General features: G+C 42.3%; 1 protein-coding gene across 1 annotated transcript; it reads right to left on the bottom strand.

Moving 5' to 3' along the window:
- Positions 1 to 249: 249 nt before the first annotated feature.
- On the bottom strand, positions 250 to 26,561 carry aspscr1 (ASPSCR1 tether for SLC2A4, UBX domain containing). The gene is made up of 17 exons (XM_034099528.1): positions 26,460 to 26,561; positions 26,188 to 26,243; positions 25,540 to 25,654; positions 23,671 to 23,771; positions 22,135 to 22,183; positions 20,580 to 20,653; positions 19,924 to 20,485; positions 13,701 to 13,757; positions 12,191 to 12,327; positions 11,332 to 11,413; positions 11,168 to 11,234; positions 10,808 to 10,870; positions 8,854 to 8,906; positions 5,737 to 5,788; positions 5,551 to 5,620; positions 3,788 to 3,972; positions 250 to 522 (listed from the first exon to the last, which is right to left on the bottom strand). The coding sequence occupies exons 1-17, from the start codon at positions 26,547 to 26,549 to the stop codon at positions 512 to 514; spliced, it is 1,824 nt and encodes a 607-aa protein (XP_033955419.1). The 5' UTR covers positions 26,550 to 26,561; the 3' UTR covers positions 250 to 511.
- Between the last annotated feature and the right edge of the window lie 261 nt (positions 26,562 to 26,822).

The raw sequence follows: 26,822 nt of genomic DNA, 5'->3' as shown, positions 1-26,822 counted from the left end.
CCCCTCACCCCATACTCCCGCAGCACCTCCCACAGTAACTCCCTGGGAACTCGGTCATACGCCTTCTCCAAGTCTACAAAACACATGTAGACCGGATAAGCGTACTCCCAGGCCCCCTCCAGGATCCTTGCGAGAGTAAAAAGCTGATCCGTCGTTCCACGACCAGGACGGAATCCGCATTGTTTCTCCTCAATCTGAGAAAACGATAACATGGATGTGTAATTTGAACTTCAAGACAATGCAAGACAGTGTAAGTACAACAATCTTTATTCACTTTGCACAACACCTTCAGCACTCTGCTCAGAGATCAACTGGAATGAAACACAACAATCCTCTGCAATGAAAAACACCTTTCACTAATTGATCTCATTATTTGACTGCTTAAAAACCTAGGCATGTGCAGGCTTCTTCCACGAGGTATGTGTGGATACAAAGTCGAGCCTTTATCAAGTGCTCTCCTCAGTCTGCACGCAGCTCCAGAGATGTCCTCCTTCAACACACAGCAGCCGTCTCATTTCTTACCTGTGCAGGGAACAAGGAGACAGTGATCAAGAGCTCTGCCAGTCAAAGAAACAAAACATGCCAACAGCACAGTACTGATGCACCTTACTGTCATTTTCGGATTAGATTCTACTTTCTACAAAATGTGAAGAAATTGTAATGAAAAAATGAAGATGAAGATGTCTTAAATGTGTTGTCAATCCTAAACCCAGAGATGTTCATTTTAATATGAAAGACACTTGATAAAAAGAGAAGGAATCCATATTTCAGAGGCTGAAAATTACTCTCATGATGAATGGATAATCAGGTGGTGATTATTTAACCATTGATCAATCATTTATTCAATTAGTAGACTACACTACAGCTCTACAGTACAGTTGAACAAAAGCACTGGAAAAGCTTTTAAATCCTCAACCAAAACATTTAATTATTTTCAACAAAGAAGAATTGAACAATACAACATTTAGTTGTTCTAGGTGGGATTGAATTGGTTTAAACAAAAAATGATATAGCGTTATTAGCAGGGGTGCACATAACTGGTACGCAGGTACACATGCGCGGCAACAATCCAAAATGCGTACCGTCACTTGTGTCACAAAGCGCATTTGCGTACCGACGTACTTGTGAAGCTTTTCCAGAAGGCGGTTAGATCACCGGACGACAGAGTCGGTCTCCGTGTGCACAGACAGGGCTGCTGTTAACGTCGGTCTGTACAACGGACTTGTGCCAAAACTACGCCAACAAAGAGTTTGAGTGTCTGTGTGTTTACTGGTTAAGTGTCCTTTAAACCGTGGGGTTCCACATATGGAGCCTATAATTCCCGATCCAGATCCCCTCCCCTTTTTCTTTTAACTTTCCTCATGAAAGAGAAAGCAGCCACAACTTTCTTTAAAGACGCACATGGAAACACACAGAGATCAGGCTGAAACTAAATGTGCACATAAGAGAGCAAATAAAGAAGAGCATTATTCTTAACCAAAACATCAAAACAGTGACCGCCACAAACACCACAACAGAACACAACACAACAGGGGGCTCCCGCTGTGTGATGTGGCCCAGCAGCAGGCTCTCTCTCTGGGCATCGAGTGTCTGAAGTGGTCTGAAGGGGGGGGACCATCCCGAACAAATTGGTTCACCCTCAAATGCATCCTTATCTTCTGAGTCATGAGAAAAAGGCTGCTTCCTATTGACTGTGGTTTTGGGGTTTGTGTGTGTTCCCTTCTGTTCTTTCGTGACAGATAAAAAGGATGTGATCTCTCAGGAGAAGAATGGCTGGAGGGGCTGTTTTGGGGATGTAAAGAGACTTTGTTTGGGATGTGTGAAGGCTTTCAACGGAACTTTGTTGCAGAGAAATTAACCAGACCGAGACCACCTGGAGCTTTGCGTCTCCAAGATGGACTTCGCTGTGATTCTGGAACGAGATTATGCACTCTGAACTACAATTAAAGCAACTTTTTGATCATTTCCTGGAAAACATGTTTTAAAAAAGGGGGTTCGACTTCCGGTTTGGCTGGATATGGAATAGTCACGTTTTTGAGAGGCTCCGCTTCCTCCTCCTCCTCAAAAAAAAATATAATTTAACAATACATTTCTTCGTGAGAGGCCTGCAAAAGTCGGCAGTATAAGCTGTTGAAGCGTAACAGAGACATGGGGAAACCGCAAAAGAACAAAAGTGCAGAGAAACAAACTACGACTGATGAAACTAGCGACGAGGCTAGCACTAGCACCAGGCTGGATGCTAGCAGCGATCAGGACGAGGCTCCGACGAGGACGGACATCATGGCAGCTATCAATCAGCTAAATCAAAATGTAGACTCGAAGTTGCTCAATGCCTCCATAGCTGGTCTGAAACAGTCACTGGGCGAGGTAGAACAGAGAGTAATTTCTACCGAAGGTGGACTGAACGAACATGAGACCCGAATCAAAGCTTTGGAAGACCAGTGCTCAAGATGGGCTGAGGAAGCCAGGTCGCTCCACGGGCAGGTGGACGACCTCGTCTCACGCTCTCGACGACAAAACATTCGGATAATAGTGTTAAGGAAGGCATGGAAAAGGGCAACCCAACAGACTTTGTTTAGAAATGTATACCAGCACTACTGGGGGAAGATAACTTCGACAATAAACCTGTTAAGGTTGACCGCGCACACAGGGTCCGTGTACGGGCAGCAGCAACAGATGGCCCTCCTCGTAAACTGATCGCCCGCATCCATCATGACTCAGTAAAGGAGCTGATACTGAGACTTTCCTCACATAAGTTCCCTTTACAACATGAGGGAGCACGCATCTTTATTTTCCCGGACCTGGGCCCAGCAGTGATGAAACAACGGCAGCAGTTCGACAACATCAGGACCAGGTGCAGGTCTGCGGGGGTGAGATGCGGGTTCCGTCACCCGGCTACATTCGTTGTCTCAGTCGGCGAAGATAAGCGCACGTTTAACAACCCGAAGGATGCGGAGAAGTTTCTGGATGACAAGCAAATGTCACGTTAGACCAGCTAACCAGGATTAAGGACAACGATGACAGTTAACTTTAAAGCTGAGACACATTTGATTACTCTCTGCAGGTGAGGAGGAAGCGGACATGTACGTGTTCTATTATGGTATGTTACGAGCTCTGGAAGTTTGGACTTGGGGGTGTTAGTTCTCAGAGGGGAGTGGGAGGAGGGAGGCAGAGGGCCCCGGAGGACAGCGCAGTGTTTGGTTTGTATTGTTCACCAGCGGCAGTTCATATACTAGGTTCTTGCAATTTAATGGCGGTTTGTGTTTTTTCTTCTTTGCATTACAATTGGTTACATGTTTCACAATAAGTTATCACATAAGCATGGGGATGTGTCATGTCATTGAATAATGGTGATATCACAAGGATAGTAAGCTGGAACGTAAGAGGTTTGAATCACCCAGTTAAGAGAGGGAAGATAATGGCGTTCACTTTAGGACAAAGTAACTTCGCTTCAGAACTATTTAAGTATTTTTTTAATCTTTTGAAGTCCTGTGCTTCACACTTTTTGTTTATGCATTTTTCAGCCCTCAGCCCTGCAGTCTCATGCCCTTTCATGTGGAGTTGCGAGGCTATAACCTGCTATGTCTGTACAAGGGTACAAACAATAGTGTGGTTTAAGAACACGCCAAGAATGTGACATTTCTTAGGACCTTTATGGTGAACAGATTTAAGAAAAAGGTGGAAAAAATATTGATTTCTTCTTTGGGACTGACCAAACAAACCAAACTACAGATGTGAAGGAAATGATTTTGTGAGTGATCTAGTGCGTGTGCTGTACATCTCTCACCTGGAAGCTTGAGCCACTTGGGCATTGTTCCCGGGTCAGACCTGGCAGGTTTAGCAGGCGGGGGGTTTTCAGACGAGGCACCAGTGTCCTGAGCGGCTCTGCTGGGGTCGGCCCTCGGTTCCGGAGCAGACAGCTCCTCCGGCCCCTCAGAGCTGCCGGAGGCTGTCGGGGACCGCAGCATACAGCTGGGGGGGGGAGGTCGGATAAGAAGAAGAAACATTTTATTATACCATGATATCGTCAGATTAAGTCAGGTATTATTCTTGCATCCCAGCAGCTCCATTTGCAACATCAACAAGGACAAATGTCTAGGACAATAAAATATCATCCCAATCACTGACGACAATATTTCAAGACCTAGACTAGAGAAATATTTTATTGTATATTTGACCTGGGATTAAACCCTGTATTTAATTATAGGTTTGACTGGAGCCTTAAAGAGTGCTTCAGTCTTAATACTTAGGGGACCCCGTAGGTCCCATGGATGTTTAAAGAGAACTACAGTCTACCAGTTTAGATTTAACCACGACCACTTCCGAATTAACTTAGCACTGCGTCGTGGACGTATAAAGGAAAAGTCGCCGTCCCCATGTTAACAACGCTATAGTAATATCATGTTGTAGATAAAAATAGCGCTTTTTTAATATGAAAGAACATCAAAGTTATGCATAGTTGAGTTAATGTTTTTTTATTTTGAATTTTAATTCAACAAGGATATCAAAATAATAAACTAGAAACCAATGCCGGTATGTAGCTTAATAGCTCATTTTTTGTTTTGTCACATTTTGTACACGAGTACAGTATTTGAGTAAATGTACTTTATTTAGGATAACAAATATTCCTCTTGCTGCAGACCGCTGTAAAGTTGTTCACTTGCACTGACTGATAAACAGCCCTTATAGTTTTTTTCCCAAGCTAGAGAAGACGTGATATTACCTCAGCGTTACCATGGGGACGATGACGTTCTCTCTGCAGTCACGCAGAGCTACGTTAATGCTGAAGTGGCCGTGGTTAAATCTAAACTAAGTTGGAAAACGATAGAGGCGCTCAGGACATGGTCGGGTCAGAGATGATGTTGTTGGCAAGCCTCGATGTGTTATTATATGTCTAAAGTAGGCTACTTGTAAAAAGTGTCCTCAGAAAAGAGGCTTTGAAGAAGACTTGTTGTTCCTGTATTTATTTAGGAAGCATTGTTTTGCATGTGGAGAGAAGTTATGGAACTGTGAGATCAAGGAGAGAAGTGACGACCTTGTAAAAGGACAACAGGTGGGGGTCACATTTGGGAGCGGGCTCTATCTTTAGAAGGACTGGAAAGTGGTTTATGTGTGTGTGTGTGTTTATGTGTGTGTGGAGGAAATGAGGGCGCATGGGGGCACCTGCTGTTTAGGCTGAGCCTCAAAGGGATTCCTATGATGACAGCTTTGTTAAAAAAGGCTGGTTGCCGCGGGATATAAGTGCGTACACACGCCCTAATGCATGCACGGTCAGGCACACATTTAAACACACACACACACACACACACACACACACACACACACACACACACACACACACACACACACACACACACACACACACACACACACACACACACACACACACACACACACACACACACACCACACACACACACACACACACACACACACACACACACACACACACACACACACACACACACACACACACACACACACACACACACACACACACACACACACACACACACACACACACACACACACACACACGTGGACACATACCTTGCAATGGACTCGTTTGCTTGCAAAGCCGACACAGAGGAGTCAACCAGTTCCTTTTTCATGTAAATGTCTGTGGAAAACACACACAGTCAAACAATGTAAATGTGTGTTATGCTACATTCCTCAGTAATAAACCAGTATCCAAATCCAAATCAGCATGAGAAAGGGAAAAAAGAAGAAAAAAACCTCTGTTATCATCAGAGCCGAAGTACACCAGCGCACCAGGAAACAGGTCGGCCTGCAGACAGAGAGACAAAGGAGGAGAAGTAAACGGAAGCAATCAAAAGTATTTTTTACACGATTCAATCTGCAAAACATGGACAAATATAAACAAAACCGCCTCCTTTCTACATGCAAAATGATCGCTCCCACCACATTAGCGGCCAGAGTTGAGTTCATCTCTGAAGATGATTCATAGCTCGGGATCTGAACCAGCCACTCTTTGAAGCAGACCACAAAATGAGGACCAATCAAAACACTTTCACCCCCGAAGCACAACACACCTCTCCGGTGAACGTCTTAATGGTTATAATGGACCATTCGCAGGCAGATATTACCAAGCGTACAATTACGGAGGTAGAAACGCAGACAGGCAGACAGACAGGGCACGCGTCTGTGACTGTAATGGAGAGTAGACAAACAAGAAAGTAGTTTAAGATAAACAGTCTTCTGCTTCTGGTCTCATGAACAAACACTATGGGGAGCATCTGAGCAGAATTACACGGTTGAGTTGTTTTAATAATTAGTGATGTACTGTTAAAATAGTAAATGGTTAACACAAAGAGTACAGTTAGTAGATCCTAAAATGTGTCTTAAGACTCAAATTTGATAATGTGTATTTTAGGGCTTAACGAATGACAGTTTGACATTCAGCAGGTCTCTTCTGAAGAGATAAAGAGATTAGGCTAAACTAATATTATCCAGTTGTGTCTGCATTATATTGCTTGACACTTGTGATCAAAACATTAACTATTTTAGAGTCCAAAAGTACGAATTTAGGGTTGAAGTTACTTGTCCAAGAACACTTGAACTGGTGTTCCCTAGCTCCCCTGATCTGAGGATCAATGCACTAGCCCACTGCGCCACAGCCACCCCAAGAACAAAGTGTTCAGCTTCAATCCTATAATGTTGGGGTTTCAGAAATAACATTTTTAAATGATATCTACCTGCTTTAAATAATATCTTTCTGGATGTCCACAGAAAAGACTTATTCCCATTTAATCTTGAAGCAATAAAACGTTAGCCTTTGGTTTTCAACTCCTGCCTAATAACATATTAACATTAAAGAGCTACAGGTAATACATTCTGCTGGCATCATTTTTCTTTTCAGATAAAAACCACCAGTTACTGACGAGAAATGAGAAGCAGCTTTTGTTGCTCTGAGATCTAAATAAAACAGGAAACACTTTGAACTTAATGGTAGATCTGCTACTTTCATCATTGATAGCTGCATGTGAGCATCGTGTGCCACGCAAGAACAACATTTTTGAGAGCTGTGGCAACAATAACTAAGGGAGGCTTTCCAAAGACAGACTGCTCGTCATCTGCAGGGAAACCGTTTCCATGTAGCTCAGCCCGTAACTGTTTCACATAAAAAGAGAAGAAAGCATGTTTGTTGCTGGGATTAGTTGGGTTGACCCTCTACTACAGCCTGTCTCACACACACACTGTTTGTCTCTCTCTGCCCCCCCCATCACTATCTGGTGGCTAAATTGGGACGCTCTGGCCTAATTGCTATTATGGCAGCGCTGTGAGCAGGAAACAATGTGTTACAGTGAAACAACACACATTCCTGCCATCCTGCTCCCCTGGCAGCACCACTTCCACTGAGACAGGGCGACGGGACAAGACCTGTGTGTGTGTGTGTGTGTGTGTGTGTGTGTGTGTGTGTGTGTGTGTGTGTGTGTGTGTGTGTGTGTGTGTGTGTGTGTGTGTGTGTGTGTGTGTGTGTGTGTGTGTGTGTGTGTGAAAAAACACATGAGAGAGAGCGAGGAATGGAGGCAGGCAGAACGGACCCTGATGGAAGACAGAGGGAGAGACGGATGAGGGAGGGGATGCCTGGTATCAAAGGGTTTCTGGGTTGGGAAACATTCCTTTCCTGACATGACACAAAGTGATTAAAGTATTTTTGTGTGTGTGTGTGTGTGTGTGTGTGTGTGTGTGTGTGTGTGTGTGTGTGTGTGTGTGTGTGTGTGTGTGTGTGTGAGACATATGCGCTCATGTCTATGCTATACAACAACAAAAAGGATTAAAGATCCCATGTGTGTAAGTCAAAGACTGATTTATAGAAACGGAGACAGACTGTGTGTGTGTGTGTGTGTGTGTGTGTGAGAGACATACGTGCTCATGTCTTTGCGACATGACCAATGAGGGCACGAGATAAGTTTGTGCACAGATGGAAGGCTGACGGGCAGGTAGGCCATCCAGTTACTTTAGCCGGGCCGGCTAAAATGATTGGTCGTGCTTTTTACAGTACTACGGCTTCCACAGATGACGTTTTTTTAATGGATTTTTTCGTCAAAGCACTTCAGATATTCCTAACATCGGGATGTTAAGAGCATGGAATATAACAAAAAGTGTACCTCGAGCCGGTTTCTCAAACTTACCTACCCCACCTTTAAGATTGAGTGAAAGTGTCAGAGAAAAATAAAAAACAGGAGGCACTGATGATGAAAATGTTCTAAAATAATACATAAAAAAATAAATAAAAAGGAGTCCGTGAGGGCATCGGAATATAAACTGATGAACTGTACAAGAGGACATCTTTCTTACTTGTATTTCGCTCTCTTTTAGTGTGGAAATAGCTCTGAGTGAAGCGTCAAGGCTGCCCATTTCTGTGTGTGTGTGTGTGTGTCAAGATCAAAGCGAGGCCTGTATTAACCCCATGTGCCAGTCTGGGAAAAATCAAGCCCAGCTGGGGTCAAGGACAGTGGAGAGGGGGAGAACAAGTGTGAGGGGGAGAAGAGGGGGAGAACGGGAATGTGGTGAGGCTTTGAAGAGGAGAGAGGGACCAGCCGATACATTTTTACATTCAGTGAGTGAGTGTGTGAGAGTGAGTGAGTGAGTGAGTGAGTGAGTGAGTGAGTGAGTGAGTGAGTGAGTGAGTGAGTGAGTGAGTGAGTGAGTGAGTGAGTGAGTGAGTGAGTGAGTGAGTGTGTGTGTGTGTGTGTGTGTGTTTTGTAGTTGTTGTTTTCTGCAGTTTGACTGTGATGTGGTTTGTTTGAGTATAATTGCACTGTTTATTGTTTTGGTTTAAAGAAAGTGCTGCGTAAAGACTTAAACGGTGTGTTTGAGGCATCTTACCTGAAACAGAGTCGCTGAGGTGTCGTCCAGGATGGTTTTTGGGGGGGTTATGACTGACAGAAAGCAAAAGACAAAAAGGCAGACATTAGAGGAAAGTACGAACAGCTATTGTGTGAAAACATGTCAGCATTGTCATTCACCAAAAATAAATCCAGTGTCAATGTGACCTTCCCTGGCCACCGTTTGTACTCTGCCTTTGTGTTATTGTAACACATGTAGAAAAAAAAGGGTGTTGTATATTTTACGACTTGAATCTCAATAATTTCTGAGTGTTTTTCTCAGGATATCTTTTGATTTGATGATGTTGTGATAAATTAGTGGGAACTATAATGCATTTAGAGGTCAGTCTTAATTTAGGGGTAAATATTCCAGCCCTTAACTTTCACATTTCTGTAACATTTGTTAGTTCACTTTTAAAAGTTTTCTGACCAATACTATTGATTGAGGGTATGAACATCTTCCCAAAAATATCCATTGTGAAAGGGGCCGTATTATGCTTTTGATATTTTCCCTTTCCTCTAGACGTCATCTAGGTTTTCGTGCATGTAAATGGTCTGCAAAGGCTAGAATCCCAAAGTTCCCTCCAGAGAGTTTCTCCCTCTCTGCCTGAAACGCCTCCATTGGACTCCTTTGTTTACTTCCACCACATAATGACATCACTATGTAACACTCGCGCTCCTATAGGCTAGCGTTCCAACACATTGTATGTGATAGGATAAGAGGTGGGAAATCTCTAAGCAGTTGACCAATCACAACAGAGCCGGCCAGCTAACCAATCATGCCCCTTTCACACCAGCGCCTTTTCAGCTCCGGCTCGGAGCTAGAGCCTGAAAAGCGCTGGGTTTTCCAGTTCACACCGGAGCTGCGCCGGCTCTTAGCTCCGGAATCCGCTTCATTTCCAGCTCCAAAAAATTGTCGGTCCAGAGGCAAGAGCTTTGGAGCTAAGAGGTGACGTCGCTTACGTCTCTCTTACGTCGAGGCGTGCAGGAAACTAAACCCACCTCCCATGGGTCGACTGTTATGCCTGCCTACAAGCAGTAGTGCCTATAAACACACTTTATAAAGTCAGGCAACACTAACCAGGCTTCGTGTGATTCTGTTTATTTGTGCCTTACTTTGACCATCCGTTCACTGTTATCGATCATTGTGGAGAGAGGCAGACGTGTTGTTTTGTATTATTGCAGCAATCGGATGCAAGTAGTCAGTTTAGCTTCGGTTGCTATGCTAACATCACCCGTTTTATACCAGAGAAACTTTCACAACAGCGTTGTGATACCAAACAGTGTCAATTCAGACTGACACACATTCACTTGGGCTAAGGGGAACTGGGGATATGCATCAGCTGCTTGTGTGAGTCGGACAGTGATACTTTAGAGCGGCCGCTGCAGTGTGAGCTAACCGGGAGCTAACGGGAGAATAAACTCCTGTGGAAGAGCAGCCAATACTGCAGCGGTCGGTAAATGCCGCAGAAACACATTAATAAACAATGAACCACGGCACTCTGGAGAAAAGTATAAGGTTGGAGAAGTCGTTATTCAATTTATTCTGGCTTCGTGTGATTAAAAGCAACACGATCATCGACCCGACGCAGTTGTTGTTGTGAGCTTCCTTTGGGGAGCAAATCAGCGATGTAAACGGTGACGTCATGACGCAGCTCTGGGGCGCCAGTGGGCGGTGTGTACAGAGCGGGAGCTGAAAAGGGAAACTGGAGCTGAACCAGAAAAGCTCCCGCTCGGAGCTAGAAACTGAAAAGCGCTGGTGTGAAAGCCGCATCAGAGCAGACTGGGCTCTGGTTTCAGACAGAGGGTGAAAAGAGGTGCTGCAGCACAGGCTGTATGAGAAAAATAAAGAGCTTTTTGAACATTAAAGCATGGAGACATGTCACAGTAGAGACACAACATACAAATATGAACATGAAAATGAGCACAATATGTCCTCTTTAAATGACACTTACACAGGTAGAAGCTGAGCTCAGGATCCTCCAGGTGACTGCTCACAAACTGCCTCACAGCACCAACTGGGCAAAAACACAAACACAGAAACAAATCAACGAACTGATCCATCAGCACCTCGTTCAGGTAATGTGTGTTTTTCACATGGAATTCCCCTGGGATTTATTGTTCTGCTGCTTGTCGTGTTGCTGTTGGGGATGAGGTGCATCTAATCCCTGGAATTACAGAGCTGTCTCATTATTTCTGTCTCTGTCACTCTGGTGTGGCTACAGTAATACATGTGGTGAGAGAGCTTTAACATTGCAGCCATACCTGTGGCTAGCCAGCTGAAATGAACACTGCAAACACACAAGCACACACACCTGTCTCCAGTGGCCTGAAGAAACCTTGTAGAACATGTCTGTCTGGAAACTGGACCCTCAGGACCACCTGGAAACAAACAGAGGTATTCAAATGTTGTATATTTCATGCAAACACGCACATTTAAAAGCAGGATTGTTATTCTGTGTCTGTCACCCGTGCTCACTTTGGGATATCGTTCCATCTTCTCTCTCATCTGTGATTCTCTCAGAGCTTTAGTCATCAGCGGAGCCTCCTCTAGGTGTCTCCTGCAGGAAGGATGGAGAAAGAGTTTTAATGAAACAAGCTTGGAAATAAAAAAGGCCCACTGTGGAATCAACAAGATGGGTAGAAAAATGGTTCATCTTCCACCCTTTTTCTTGTGTGGCCGTGTATGTGTGTGTGCGTGACAGGCAGAGACGAATTGCTGTGGTGGGTTTAATTCCCCCTTTGGTAATTGCAGTCATTGACATGGTGGTAGCGCAGCCATGAGGCAGCCAGCTAAGTCAATGTAGACGGAGATGAAAGGACGTACGCGCTGAGGTCTCAATCTGACGGTGTTTGGTCGAGGGCTGAAGGATAAACACAAAACAGCCTTCCTAATTGCTCCCTGTGTACCATATTTAGAAGCTGTTGTCGAGTGCATGGTGTCTTATAAATGAGAAAATGTTTGCAAAACACACACGGTGTCTCAGCAGCTGTGGTGTGCTGCGGCCACATCCAGAGAGTAAACGTGTCTGCATCGGTTTCGAAGAAGCGCTCATAAATAAATAAAAACTTCAAACTCATAATAATAAAACAATTAAAACTTCAAAAAACGCACGCAGCGATGCCCTGCATTCTCCCTGCCTGTGGCCTCTCCTCATTGCCATGGTATTTTGCAATTATACATCGACAAATCACCACAGGACCAAATGCCAAACTGACTAATTATCCGTTACAAACACATCTGATCCAGACGCGTTTCTGCAGCAACAAGGTATTTATACCAAATATCACACACCATCCTCTGACCCAAAGCCACCCAAACGACTTCCTCCTCCCACCTCTGGCTCTTCAGCTGGGCGAAGCGCTTGCGCACATCATCCATCGTCACCTCGAAGAACTCGTCGGGCAGATCCCTGTGGTCGGAGTGACGGGACACGGCGTCCAGGTGGTAGATGAGGAGCTCCCTCTCTGCGGGCTGCAGAAAGGGAGGGAGCGAGTGAAAGGATGGAGACATGATAACACTGATGTTCATCTAAAGAAAGGGTTTTCAAACTGTGAGGCAATTGCTGTATGAAGGGTTAGGGCTAGAAAGATAATAGAAAGAAATGTTTCTGTTAATAAACCCTTTCACAGTTACATAATCATATTGTGTGGAAAGTAGGGGTGTAACGGTATCCGTATTCGTCCCGTCCCGTACCGTTACGGTTCGGACGTCACGGTTCGGACGTGCACATGCACATGCAGTCACACGACCAATACGCTTTTTTTTACGAGTGGGAAAAAAGTCTGTCACTCAGGGCAGTATTACACTATAATCCAGGGGGCGGTATTGCGCCTAAAAGCCAGCCGCCGTAAATAACAAATGAAGAACAAGAACAAAACACAACAAAACGAACACAATACATGAAGAAGAACAGTTAGCTATGGTGAGTTCACACAACACACAGGAGCTAGAAGACCCACCTGCTTCTTTTAAATCAGCTGTGTGGGAACATTTCGGGTTCCCTGTGGACTACAACAATGATGGGGTGCGAGTTGTGGATCGGACGAGGACGGTGTGTCGGTGTTGTTCGACAGCGGTGCGGTATGCTAGTGGCAACATGTCAAACATGCTCAATCACATCCGAGTCAGTCTCAGTCCCCAGCGAGAGGGTTTTCTCAACGGCAGGTGACATAGTTACCGCCAACAGATCTGCCCTCACTACTGACAATGTAGACAAACTCATCTTTTTGAAGACAAACTTGAAAATAGAGTAAAGCTTGAGTACCTTTATTTAGGCATAATGGCCTCACACACTCACAAGTTAATTACACATGTTAGACATTGCTCCTAAAGGTACAGATTTTATTTTGTTTTATATTTATCATTGAATGTATTTTATATTTTGACATCAGGAGATGTTATACAGTTCTGTATTGCCTTTTATTGAGTGTGATTGAAACACTTTATTATTTATTTTAATATTTTCAAGACATTCTTTTTAGTTGTTCAGCTTATTTAACCTTTTTGTTTGACATCAGCCAATATAAATAATATGGCCATCTGAGTGTGTGTGTTACTGTTTGTGGTTTGTTTTTAACTGTAATACAGTTAATGATTCCAAATGTTAGAGTTTCTTATTTTCATACCAAAACTTGCACTACTGTTAAAAATAAATAACAGCAAAAAATGTGGGACTTTTCTTTGCTTTTCCTTGTTGTACCGAACCGTGACCCCCAAACCGAGGTATGAACCGAACCGTGACTTCTGTGAACCGTTACACCCCTAGTGGAAAGCCTTTTTTTAAGTAAACGGCTTTAAAAAGGCAAGACATCATGAAGTTCTGACCGTAAATCATTGTGTCTTACCGCCGAGAACTCCCCTAGATCCATGTCCTCGTCTGGCTGATTTGCAGTGGATTGACCCTGTTAAAGGAATGAAAATGGCTCATAGTTATACTCAAATACTTGTGGAAAGATTGTTTGTCCTGTTTTGCTTACAGGTTAAAAACATACATTTATTCTCAATTACAATGTTGTGCTTTTTGCTTGTCCATCCACTTTGAATGGAGATATATAATCCCTCCGCCTGGTCTGACCCTCAGTCTACTCCCACTAGGGCTGTACCCGAATATCCGAATATTCGTTCGTTGGAGTACTATTCGGGTTTCAATTTCGTTATTCGGATATTCGCTTTGTTTGTTTTTCCCCGTTTTTTTTCAAATTGAATTTATTGAAATCTCCAATAAGTAAGAGATTATGCCTCTTCGGGGGGTGCTAACACTTAACCATAAACGTTATAGTTTACTTTCTCCGTCTTTATATGTAGATATTACTTTTCTCCGTTAATCTCCGTCACGTTGTTTCCAAAGCAACAACAACTTCCTGTCAACAGCGCTACCTCTCCTTCAAAATAAAAGCATGTCCATAAATAGGAAGCCAAGCCAAATTACACTTAAGACATATACAACTGAAAGTACACACACAATGCGATATCCTTTTCAATTTCAAAGAACACAAATTGGGTTACATTACCAAATAACTATAAAACAACAATACTGAATAACAAAATGAATGCCGTGAATACACCGAAATACACGTGATGAACCCCCACGTCCCCCCCCTGTCCCGAAATGGTATTCGGGACAGCCCTAACTCCCACCTGGTCGTGCCTGGATCACCAAGGGGCAGGGGCGGACTGGGGCTACAAATCAGCCCGGGACTCTCGACCGGCCCACTTCGGTACCGCCGGCCCACCGCGGTACCGCAAGTAAATTGTCGACCGGGTGGGGGGGTAGACAATTTACTAGCGGTAGACATTAAGGGTAAATAATGTCTACCGGGCCCGGAGCATTTGTCCAAAAAAAAAAATCGACTAATAATGAAGAAAATTAACACATTTGTTGCAGTAGTAATGTATGCACTAACTACATTACTACTTGTACTACAACATTTTAATCATCAGTTCTTCCTCATTTTCCTCAATTGTTCATATTTGGTTTATTAAAATAATGATATTGTGGTCATTGTTAAAAAATGTCTGCTATTATTATTATTTGTATAATGCACTTTCTGCCTTCCTGTCATTAGGAGTTAGACATGTATGGCATATATAATTGATTTGATTAGAACCTGAACCTTCATTCTCCTAAACTGCTGGGTCATTTAGCAAATATCTTTATATTGTCTACTCTTCACTTACTTGTCAGCATAGGTCGGCATTGATGTACAGAGCCGACAGAAGACCTTGTTTATACTTGCATCATATTGAGAGGTGCAGTGACGTGTCCTAAAACCAGGAAGTAAGCTGCTGGTTCCCTCGACAAGGGTTTTGGAAAATAGCTGGAAATAAGGTCTGTGGAAAACAAAGCTGTTTGATAAATGCACGTTTTGTTCAGCCGGATAATCTCCACATGTCTACCCTACTTTTATAATTTTCGAATCATAAATCTAATCGATAGGTTATAAAAGGGTTTTAGGACGCGTCACTGCAGCCAACTCCATCGATCAAGCTGGCTGAAACTTTCTCTCCCTCTTCTTCTCATACTCCCTGTCACTCTCCTTTAACTCCTCCGGTGACTTTCTTTTATTTGAAGATAGTTTTTGCCCGGCGCTTGGCCGGTTACCGCTGGTATTAAAAACATTTGGCGAATGGTTAGGTGGCGCGATAGTCTGTAGTGAAGGAGCGCGCTCCCGCTGCGCACCGCAGCAAACAGCTGTTTGCTTTTCACCCAACAACAACGACAACCGACTCACGGAACGCTATGTTGTAGCGTTGATAAACGAAACAATTTAACTAAATTGCTAGTCAAAATACCAATACCACAGGACCATTTTTTTAAAGCAATATTTGTAGTGGCCCGAGCAGGCAAGTGGAAAATACGTTATGCTGGCCCGGGGTGTCTAAATAGTGCTTCCGGGCCAGCGGGCCATTTAATGTCGAGCCCTGCCGGTTACCGGCCGGCCCACATCGTCCGACCGGCCCACTTCAGTACCGGCCCATCGGGATTCGTCCCGATGGCCAGTCCGCCCCTGCCAAGGGGCCAGGTGGCCTCATAACTAGGGGCCTGTACCACCTCAACTGGCTGAAGGAGCAGCGGCTCTACTCCAAGTGTCTCCTGGATGACTGAACTTCTCACCTTATCCCTAAGGGAGAATCCAGCGACCTTACGGAGGAAAGCCATTTCAGCCGTTTGTGATGTGACTAAATGTAGACCACCAATACTGAACTCTGATCATAATGTTATGAATATGATACCAGTGTATAAGACCAAACTGAAGAGAAGTAAACCGGAAAAGAAAGTAATAAGGACATGGACAAATGAAAGTAGGGAACAGTTGAAAGCCTGTTTTGATTTGACAGATTGGGACATTTTTCAGGAAGGTTCACTCGATGAAATAACTACTGTTACAAATGACTATATCAACTTCTGTGTATAACTAGTTGTTCCCACTAAAGAAATACAAATCTATCCAAATAATAAATCTTATGTGACCAAGGACATTAAAACCGTTATAAATACCAGGAAAATAGCTTTCAAAAACAAAGACTATGGAGCACTTAAACAGACAGAGCAAGAACTGAAAGTCAAATTGAGGGAATCAAAACTGGCACACAGAGAGCTTTTGGAAAATGCTTTTAAAGCCAAAAACCCCAAAAAAGTATGGGACACCATGAAAACCATGACAGGAATGTCACCCTCAGCTAAACCCATTGTGACAGAAAATGAATTTTGTTTTGCTAACGAACTAAACACATTCTTTACCCGTTTCGAGTCACTGGATAATTCTGCAAAGTGCACTGAAATGCTCGAAACCATAATACCTACTTCCTCTGACACAATTACCATCAGTGTCGAAGAGGTCAGAAAAACATTTCAGTGCACTAACACCAAGAAAGCGGCTGGGCCAGATGGGTGCAGCGGTTTTCTGCTGAAAAACTTTGCTACTGAGCTGGCTCCTGTGTGGCAACCCATCTTTCAGGCTTCCATTGACACGCACACCATCCCTCTGTCATGGAAAACTTCCCACATCAAACCGCTGCCCAAAATTCCATGCCCAAAAGACCATAAGGACTACAGACCAATAGCCCTCACATCAGTGATTATGAAATCACTAGAAAGAATTCTGCTCCGATTCCTTATCAGTACAACACAAGACAAACTTGATCCATACCAATTTGCCTATAAACAAGGGTGCGGTACGGAAGATGCTGTGGCCACTTTGGTTCACATCATCACTAAACATTTAGACAAACGTAACACTTATGCAAGAGCCCTCTTCCTAGACTTCTCATCAGCATTCAACACAATACAAGCAGACATCTTGGTGTCAAAAATGGCCAAAATGGAAGTAAATCCATACCTAATTTACTGGTATGCTGCTTTCCTCACCAGTAGAGAGCAACTTGTGAAGGTTAACAAAACCCTGTCATCTGCCATCACAACCAATGTAGGGGCCCCGCAGGGCTGCGTGAGTTCAGCTGTGCTCTTTACTCTCTACACTGATGATTGTCGTACCAACACACCAAATCAATTCATCATTAAGTACTCTGATGATACTGCAATAATATCTCTGCTCAGTAACACAGACGACCCTGAGCTGCACCAACAGGCTGTAAATCAGGTGGTCGAGTGGACTGATAGCAATGCTCTTGAGATCAACACCAAGAAAACTGAGGAAATCATTTTTGGCTCACCATCTGACTCCCATAAAGTCCCCATTGTCATCCATACAGATGAGATCAAGCAGGGAGTTTCATACAAATACCTGGGTGTAATTATTGACCATCTGCTGTCATGGAAGGATCACATTGATTATCTGTGCAAAAGGACAAAACAAAGAATTTATTTTCTCTGCCGTCTTAGGTCTTTTGGCGCGAGCAGAGAAATTCTTCTGTTGTTCTTTACATCTGTGATCATGTCCATTCTACAGTACTGCAATACTACCTGGTACAAATGTCTGTCGGCAGCGTTAAAATCAAAACTGCTCCACCTGTTAAAGATCTGCTCAAAGATTGTTGGTCAACCCTGTCAGAGACTCTATGACTCAGCCTATCATAACAACCTAGTGAGGCTGTCCAACAACATCATCTCCGACCCAAACCATGTTCTGAACAGTGAATATGAACTGCTACCATCTAATCGGAGATACAGGGTCCCACGATTCAATAAAGTCAGACTGAAGCACTTCTTTGTGCATCAGTCAGTCCTCACAGTAAACACAGAGCTAAATCCCAGACCAAATGCACGCTGAAGGCTCTTTGAGCATGTTTTTCTCTCACTGATTGTGCTGTTATGTTAAATGTTTGTGTTTCATGTATTTGTGTATGCATATTTGTCTGTTGATGTTGGACATGGAGCTGCTGTGACGCAAGTCAAATTTCAGACTTGATCTGACAATAAAGTAATATCGTATCGTATCGTATCGTATGTATTCTTATTTACTTGTACCAAAACAGAAAGTATATACCAATGGGAGAGCTTAGATCAAAGTAAAGTAGGCATGAATCCTGCTGCTACTTAACTAGAAGGCTGTATGGCAGACAGAGGTTCAAATCAACTAGATACATTGGATCAACATAACATTTTTGCAAAGTTCTGTAGTTCTTTTTGGAGCTTTCAGTCACTTTTAAGCTAACATGGAAAAGAAGTCCAGAGTACTCATAATATTTAAACAATTCCGTTATAAGGTGTAACTGCGGTAAACATTTTAAAATTGTTCCCTAAAAAAATCATAATCTCAAAATCAGTGATGCAAACACAGGTATATGGTGAAAAAAGAGAGAACTATTCGAAGCAGAAAAAAACCAGCGCAATATACCATCTGACAAAGGCCTGTGCTATAATGCTTCAATTAACTGGCTATTCTTTATAATATACTCAGATCAATAGGAGACAGAGATGTTAAGTTATAAATCAAGGGGTTTTATTATTATTTACAGCAGGGGTGGGGAACCTTTTTCCTTTAAATTTGTACAACATCCTCCGAGGGCCGTACAAATGATTGAACTCAACCTCTGCTTAAAAAAACTAAAATCACAGTCCATTCATTTCGCCTTTCTTTCATTCTGTGCAAAGAAAAAGCAACCTCTTAATCCAGATATCTCACCATGACTCATGCATGCATTCACGTGCACGGTTGTGGCATGACCACCAAAACAGAAAGATATGGACACAAGATGTATGCAAATGATTTAGTATCCTATCCATGTGAACATGATTTAAGTGAGGGGGACCTAACCTCCTCTAGGGGGTCCGGGGGCATGCTCCCCCGGGAAGATTATTTTTTAAATATTGAAGTTATAAGCATCAATCTGGTGCACTTTGAGAGCAACATGAGGAGATCTATGGCACCACCCATATGAAACAGAACTGTAAGCAGATTTTTCTTTTTGGATATTTTACAAATCACTCCCCTTTTAAACTCTATTCTTGTTATTTTTAACAACTTTTTTGTTACTGTCATATAGTATTTTATACCTGTTTTTCATTTAGTCTCTAATGTCTCATTAATAACTATAATGATGATCATATCAAGGTGTGCCTTAACCTCACTGAGCTGAGGTTATTTGAGCCTCTCAGGAGATAGCTCTCTTCGACCTGGTTGTAGAAAAGCTCTTTAAATTCGTTAGCATAGCTAGCTAACCAGATGCTAATAACAACAGATTGCCACTGTGCTTACAACTAAAGACACAGCCACGCAAACACTGCGGCATGTGTACGGCTCCTTATGGGTATTGCAATATTTGAAGAGCTGGAGTGGCGTTCCGGTGCTCTCCGTCAGCACTAATCTACACTCCTTTCAGATGAGACATAACCAAGTGAAGACACGCTACGCTCGTGTTGTGTTCAAGGAACCTGTCCTTGGCCAGGAAAAACAGGCACTCGCTTGTTTAATTGACGGACTGACCCCCCCCCCAAAAAACGAAAACTCTTCGGTTCTCCATGAATTACACAAGTCACCCAAATCAGAGTTAAAAAAGCGGGAGGCGCCGAAAAGCGACTAATTTGCATCACTGAAAAATGCAAACCTAACCTAAACTATATATTGAATACACCTTCATTAAGATATCAGTACTCATATGGCTCACCATGATGCTCGAACCGTGGCTGCTTTTTAGTTTCTTGGCTTTAGGTGAATCAACGGCTACAGTCAGAGCTGAGGATGATGATGATGATGAAGATAGCGGGCGTCCCACTGCGCCCCCCTGGGGACCCCCGAGGCGCTGCCCGCCTCCAGTGAAGGGAATGAAAGGAGCCGAGGGAGCAGCGAACGAGGAGGAGGAAGAAGAAGAAGATGGGTGAGAGTTCAGTCCTGAAGGCCCCGCTTCCTCGCCGTCCTCCTCTGGCATTACTCTCTCCACAGGAGGGACCTTTGGCCGAACTGCATCCTGGGAGATTGGAACTTCCTCCTTCTGAAAAGGAAGTGACCTGCTTGGGGCAGAGGCGGGAGTTGGAGCAACAACTGGCTGCTGGGGGGTTACATGTTTAATTGGCATCTCTGTTTTGGACATCTCTGGAGGTGACGGAGCAGGGTCTGGCAGAGATGATGGGCTAGGTGTGGTTTTCTTGGCAACAAGCATGGTTGGCATAGCAGCCGCTTCAGTGGCTTCCCCACTATCTCCCTCTGCTTTGTTCTTCTTGAGTAAAAACCTGAAGCAGAAAGAGGGAAAAAAATGGCTTTATTGTAACGTGTCACATTAATGTTGTTTCTGCACAGCATGCCGTTTCTTCAGCACCAGCGTACCTGACAATGGCATTTCCTCCCGTCAGACCCAGAGACCTCAGAGTGGTCTTCTTCAGCGCTTCTTCCCCACTCACCTACACACAGACACAACAGCAGCTTTGTTACCATAAAAGCCCCTTTCCTTTGAAATAGGGAGACTTAAAGGTCCCCTATTATACTCTTTTTCATCAACATATTATAGGTCTCAGATATATATATAAAAACATGTCTCTGAAGTGTTTGGCTCGATATACCAAACAGATCATGCATCGTAGCATCCCATAATCCCCTCTGTTTCAGCCGTTTATAAAGTCTTTTACTTTAGATGAAAATAAGGAGCCACTCCCCACGCCCCTCAGAGATATTCAGGTGATAAGGTGGGGGGGGTGGGGGGGGTTACCCTGGTTGGTGATTGGCTAATGGTTACACAAGCCAAAAAATCGTTATGACATCATAAAGTGGCCAAAATCTGATCAGCTCCAGGGTTCATACACTTTTTCACCAATGATTTTTAATCACTTTTCCATGACTTCTCAATTACCTTTACCTCATTTTCCATGACCAAAAAAAAATTACCACTGAAAATGGTTTATTTGAGCATTAAACAGGAAAATAAGGTCTGCATATGAAACATGTTGTGCCTATCTAAAAGAAATCAAATAATAGGCTTACTAGCTTCTACATGCTAAAGCAACTGTAGTCAGGGAGGCAAAGTCATCAGGTATGAAAAAGGTGACAACGACCCGACCCCTGAAAGCAGCAGTGTCAATAATAACAGAAACGCCAACGAGTCACATCTAATAGAAATATATAAAAGCATTTATTTTAATTGTGTAGCAGTCAGTTTATAATTTTGGCAGCACTGTTGAGCATTTTGAAAATGTATTGTCATGCCTCTGTGCAAGGCTTAGTCTTTCTATCTTTATAGCCACTGGTGTAAAGTAACTAAGTTCATAAACTCAACAAGTACTATACGTGGGTACAATTTTGAGATACTTGTACTTTATTTAAGTATTTCAATGTTTTGCTACTTTGTACTTCTACTCCTCTACAGTTCAGAGGTACATGGTGTACTTCTACTCCTCTACAGTTCAGAGGTACATGGTGTACTTCTACTCCTCTACAGTTCAGAGGTACATGGTGTACTTATACTCCTCTACAGTTCAGAGGTACATGGTGTACTTCTACTCCTCTACAGTTCAGAGGTACATGGTGTACTTTTCCTCCACCTCCATGTATGTAATAACTTTAGTTACTTCACAGATGTGGATGAATGATGTGAAATCTAATCAAGTGTTAAATCAACTTTAGTTCCACCTGGAGTAAATCCACAAGTTACCCTGCAGTATACAAAGTCATTCAAACTAGCTTTTTTTATATATATATATATATATATATATATATATATATATATATATAAATGGATCAGGACAAAAAGGAAAAAGTAATATTTTTTCCTGAAACTTTCAGAATCTCTTAACATAGAGGAGACATATGTTTATGTATAAAAGACATGAAAAAGTGGATATATAATAAATGTTGCATAATAGGTGACCTTTAAAATAACATTGCTTACCTCGTCTCTCATGTAGACGCACACGGGGGTGGATTCTGTCTCCGAAACACTGGATTTGGAAAGTGATGATACAGTAGGAGAAAACAGAGATTGAAATGATGGCCGACTGATTTTTATTTGCTTCAACACTGACAAAACAAAACACAGAAGTGACTTTCCCTTGTTCAGGGAAATCAGCCCTGTGATTTTACAATAAAGCCTCACGCGATGCGGGGAACTCTGTCTGCAGCATGTGTAAACCATGTGTGCACAATCCCGTGTAGAAACTAATTGAACCATAAATGTTTTACTATTGTTCTCCTCAGTTCTGGAAAGCATTCCCCTCTGCTTCGCAACAGTCACAGAGCTTTTTTACGCTGATGTGGAGCTAATATGCATTTCATGAAAGTGTAAATTCCCTGGAAAAGGATCAAGATACGGAGTGATGTAATTTAATAGAGATGAGATGAGGGCTGGACGGATGCATGAGCACCTGGGACTGCACAGCTGGAACTACTGAACAACAGCTGTGTGTTCGCGTGTGTGTGCGTGCGTGTGTGTGGTAATGTGTGTGGTATTGTGTGGGAAAGTTTAAACTTCAGTCGAGGAATGGTGAAAGATGTTATCTAACACCGTGCTGCTGGCCTCCGTTCATTCCAACACAATGATCACCTTTACTTTCCAGCCTTGAGAAGTTATAAGTTATCCAACCAACTTCCATAAAATGAACTGTTCCTCGGTTATGCATTACCAGTGTCATGACTAATGTTGTTACTTTTTAGCTTAGTTTTGAATTACAGCATCTTTCATTTGGACAAATTCATTTTTTAATTGGTATGGACAGAACGATTACATGCTTTCATCTCTTTACACATTATATTGAATAGAGTTGCAGAAAAGGAGAAAATATAACAGGTGCCTCTGATTCTTAAATGAATTTTCTTCACAGACAAAGTCTTTTTATTAAGGGTCCTGGTTGAGTCTGTGTTATTGGTGGTTCTATAAAAGGTTTACAGTTGAAGTAACTAGAATATACTGGCGAACATTACATTATTGTCCTTTGTTAAGATCACCTTTATTAATCCCTGAGGAGAAATTCAGTTCTTCACCCAGGTTGTATTTCACCATTACACACATAGGCCTAAAATACACACACGCGCAAACAGGACCTATAGACATGCACTAATGAAGAGGTGTCAGAGCGAAGGGGCTGCGAGTGTTCCGGCACCCGGGAGCAGCTGGGGACTCGATGCCTTGCTCAAGGACACCTTAGCTCTCCAGCTACCACTCCACACTCTGTATTTTGGTCCAGTCGGGTCTTGAACCAGCAAGCCTTTAGTCCCTTAGACTAAGCTAATGTAATCTTTTAAATTACATTAAAGATATTGTTTAAAGAAACCTTTCAAACTGCCATTAAAACATCTGGAAAATGCTTGAGACAACCATGAGGCCCTCCAACTTTGCAACTTTAACCTCTGTGTTTAACCCAAACTTAATTCTAACCTAAACCCTACATTCTCAACCATGTGTAGAAGTTAGAAACACACACACACACACCTGATCTGGGGGAAATGTGTGAGCAGTTCCCACAGAGTCTGTCCGCAGGAGAAGGAACCCTGGTGTCGAGAGCCGTCCTCCATCTGGAGCGCTATCCGCACCTGGAGGCACACACAATTGTAGTTTAAACATATTTCAGAAACCAATAACACTGAACACACGAACCAGTGTCCTCGATCTGTGTTAACAGGTGAAACTGATCAACAACCATGAGCACTCGTGTCTCTATGTTTGGCAGTCTTTGCCTTCATTATGATAAGAGATCATGATTAAAGACCCTTACTGAACTTGCTTGGAAGAAAAATGACAGATAAAACTTTTTTCTAATGAAATACCAGTTAGATTTAAATCAAGAACACTTTTAAATTAAACCATTAGAAAGATAGAAAGAATTGTAATAAAAAAGGGAACGGTGGCACTAAAACTAAAGATGCATATTAAACACTTTCAAGCGTCCGTGCACTTTTATTTGTCTTTAAACAATGAAATACAATTTATATACAATGTAGAATATATTAAAGTGACAACATGTTACCTTAATTGCAGGATGGAAATTCATTATATTAAGTATAAAAATCCTCCTATGTGGTCATGTGCAGGTTCTTGGCTCTACAGTCTTGAGCTATTTTGTAGGAAGTGGATTCTTTGATAATAGAACTTGATTAAGCTGCACATGTGGGCCGACCTCAGTGTGGAAATGAGTAACACCAGGCACGAGTGCGAGTCTCTTGTAGTTTTTTCTCTCTGTGAGTCACTCTACAAGTTGTTTATGTTTACTCAAAAACCATGTTGTCCGGCACAAGACACACGCTGCACATCGGCACACCAGGAGAGATTAAAGAGTTCTTTGGCTCTCAGCGTCAGCCAACAGCAAGCTCTCTCACACACCACCAGTCTGGCTTAGGGTGGGAGAGCCTGTGTGTGCACGTGTGGTATGAGTATATCAAATCTGTGAGGTATCAACAGTCAACCATCCATCAAATGAACACGAAGAACAGATCAAACCCAGTCGTGATTTTACTGCTTAGATTACGGTGCCATGATGTCATAGGAAACTACAGCTCAGCTACAACAAAGTGTTTTTTGTGTTGTTTTTGGACACAGATCAGAGTGAAAGCAGGAACTCAGGCAGGGATTCAAAACATTTCTAGTAACTGCGAACAAAAACCAACAGCTGGCGTACCAAATAAAAAAAACTGAATATTGCAAGGCTTAACTTTAAATATTTATGGGTGGACAAAATAATCAATGTGATACAAATACTAATACTCTGGTAATAGCATCATACTTTTCTTATGTTTAATCCTTATTTCTCATTCTGTGATTTGGAAAGGACATTCAAATAAAATAAAAAAATAAATCAATGAGTGGAAAAATCAACTAAAAATATGTTTCCATACAGGAAAAAGGGGTCGCTGAAAGACTTGATAAAATGATGTGAATGTAATGCTATGGCATTCACAGTCATGAGATATTCATGTAATTGAACACCTATAGCGGTTCTTGGCCAACATGTTGTGATGGACAGTGTTCTGTTGATATCATACGCACCTGAGTACGCGGTTAAGCAAAGTATCACTGTCGATATTTACAATAAAGATCTCGCGTTATTTTTTGCATCATAATTTACATTTTCAGTCTTATGTTTTTGCATGCACTGGAGATGTAAGGTTATGTTTAATATATTTACCAAATGTTTAAATACGTTTGTTTTTTTAACTAGAAGAATAGAGTTTAGTTTACTAGCATTTAAAGGCACATTGGTTTTATGCTAACATAACATTCTTATTGTTTGCAACTTTATGTTCTTGAGCAAAAGAACATAAAGTCTAATTATTAGCATAGTGTCAAGAATATCATAAAACTAACCTGGCTGTCGGCTACCGCCTGTTTCCGTGTATCTGTCACCATTTCCAGCTTTGCATTGTTGGGCAGGTTGGCAAACCTCCATGGCAGCGTGAGGTCAAGAGCAGTCCTCTGAAACCTGTCAAAAGTTGATGACAAGGCAACATTACATTTGAGGAAAATATCTCTCCTCCTGTCATTGAAAATTGAGAAAAAATAATATGACCCCTCAATGAATTGAAATGATTTACATCAACTGGAGATAGCTTTATAGATGTCATATTTGGTCCTGCCCTGATTAAATTAAATAAAAGAGTTTATATAGAAGCCACACAACTATGGAAGTTATTGTAATTTGTTTTTTCTTCTCTATGGGTCACAGTCATTGCTTGAATTTAACTCTACGGCTCAAAAACTCAGCTAAATAAATTGGGAGGTACCACTCCTGCTTCGAATGTAATAACTGGTTAGACATCAGCCATTACTGTTCACTACTGTTAATCTCACACTAAACATAGCAAAACCAATTATGTACACACATAGGATTTCATTACGTATCAAAGTATAATTCGATGCTTAGGGCAAAAAGGGAAATACCAGGATATTAGAGCTAACATTAATGTAGCCTTATTATCAGTACTGACAGCTAGCATCATCCAAACTGATACTCACTTTAAACCATGATCGTCGGGGTTAAATCCGTGCTTTTTGCAGACATCCTCCAGCACCTGGGACGGAAAAATATAAAGTTAGTAAAATAGTTACCACTTAATAATCAAAATAGTTTGATTTCATCCGCACGAACACAGAAACTGATCAGTCACTGGCTAACTGCTGTTAGCCAAACAAGCTAAGAGGAGGAGAATAGTTCGCTCTCTGGAAACAAAGGATGAGACAAAGCGTCCACGTCAGAAAACATAAACCGAGTTCAAAAAACAAGTAACCTGTAATAACGGCGTGTTTGGAGACACTTTGACTGCTTGTCTTCTCCCATTAGGAGTCAGAACCGTCACAGCTGAACTGCTGGCTGCCATTGTTGTGTCGTGACGTCGTAATGTTTATTTGAATAAACTTTATTGACAAATAACCGGCAGGGATTCAAGGGTCCATTCACCCACACAAAGACATCTGGGAGTGAATGGGTGTTTTTTGTGGTGCTCACAACATTGAATGTTCATACGTTAAAAAAACAAGTAAATGTTTTTATCTCTTTATATGAAACATTGTATTTAGGTTTTTTTTAATGTGTTTTTCATAGAAACCATGTTTTACTAAAAAAAATCCCATATACACCACTATTGTAAATT

The sequence above is a fragment of the Pseudochaenichthys georgianus genome, chromosome 1, assembly GCF_902827115.2.
Source record: "Pseudochaenichthys georgianus chromosome 1, fPseGeo1.2, whole genome shotgun sequence".
Lineage (NCBI taxonomy): Eukaryota > Metazoa > Chordata > Actinopteri > Perciformes > Channichthyidae > Pseudochaenichthys > Pseudochaenichthys georgianus.
The sequence above is the reverse complement of the archived record's forward strand: the minus strand, read 5'-3'. Positions and strand labels throughout refer to the sequence as shown.

What these genes read in the sequence shown, in the direction of transcription:
- aspscr1 (XM_034099528.1), bottom strand. Translation starts at nt 26,549, where the DNA reads ATGGCAGCCAGCAGTTCAGCTGTGACGGTTCTGACTCCTAATGGGAGA. An exon ending in AGGCGGTAGCCGACAGCCAG is followed by an intron (nt 23,772 to 25,539) that starts GTTAGTTTTATG and finishes GTGTGCCTCCAG; the next exon opens with GTGCGGATAGCGCTCCAGAT. An exon ending in GCGTCTACATGAGAGACGAG is followed by an intron (nt 20,654 to 22,134) that starts GTAAGCAATGTT and finishes GTCTGTGTGTAG; the next exon opens with GTGAGTGGGGAAGAAGCGCT.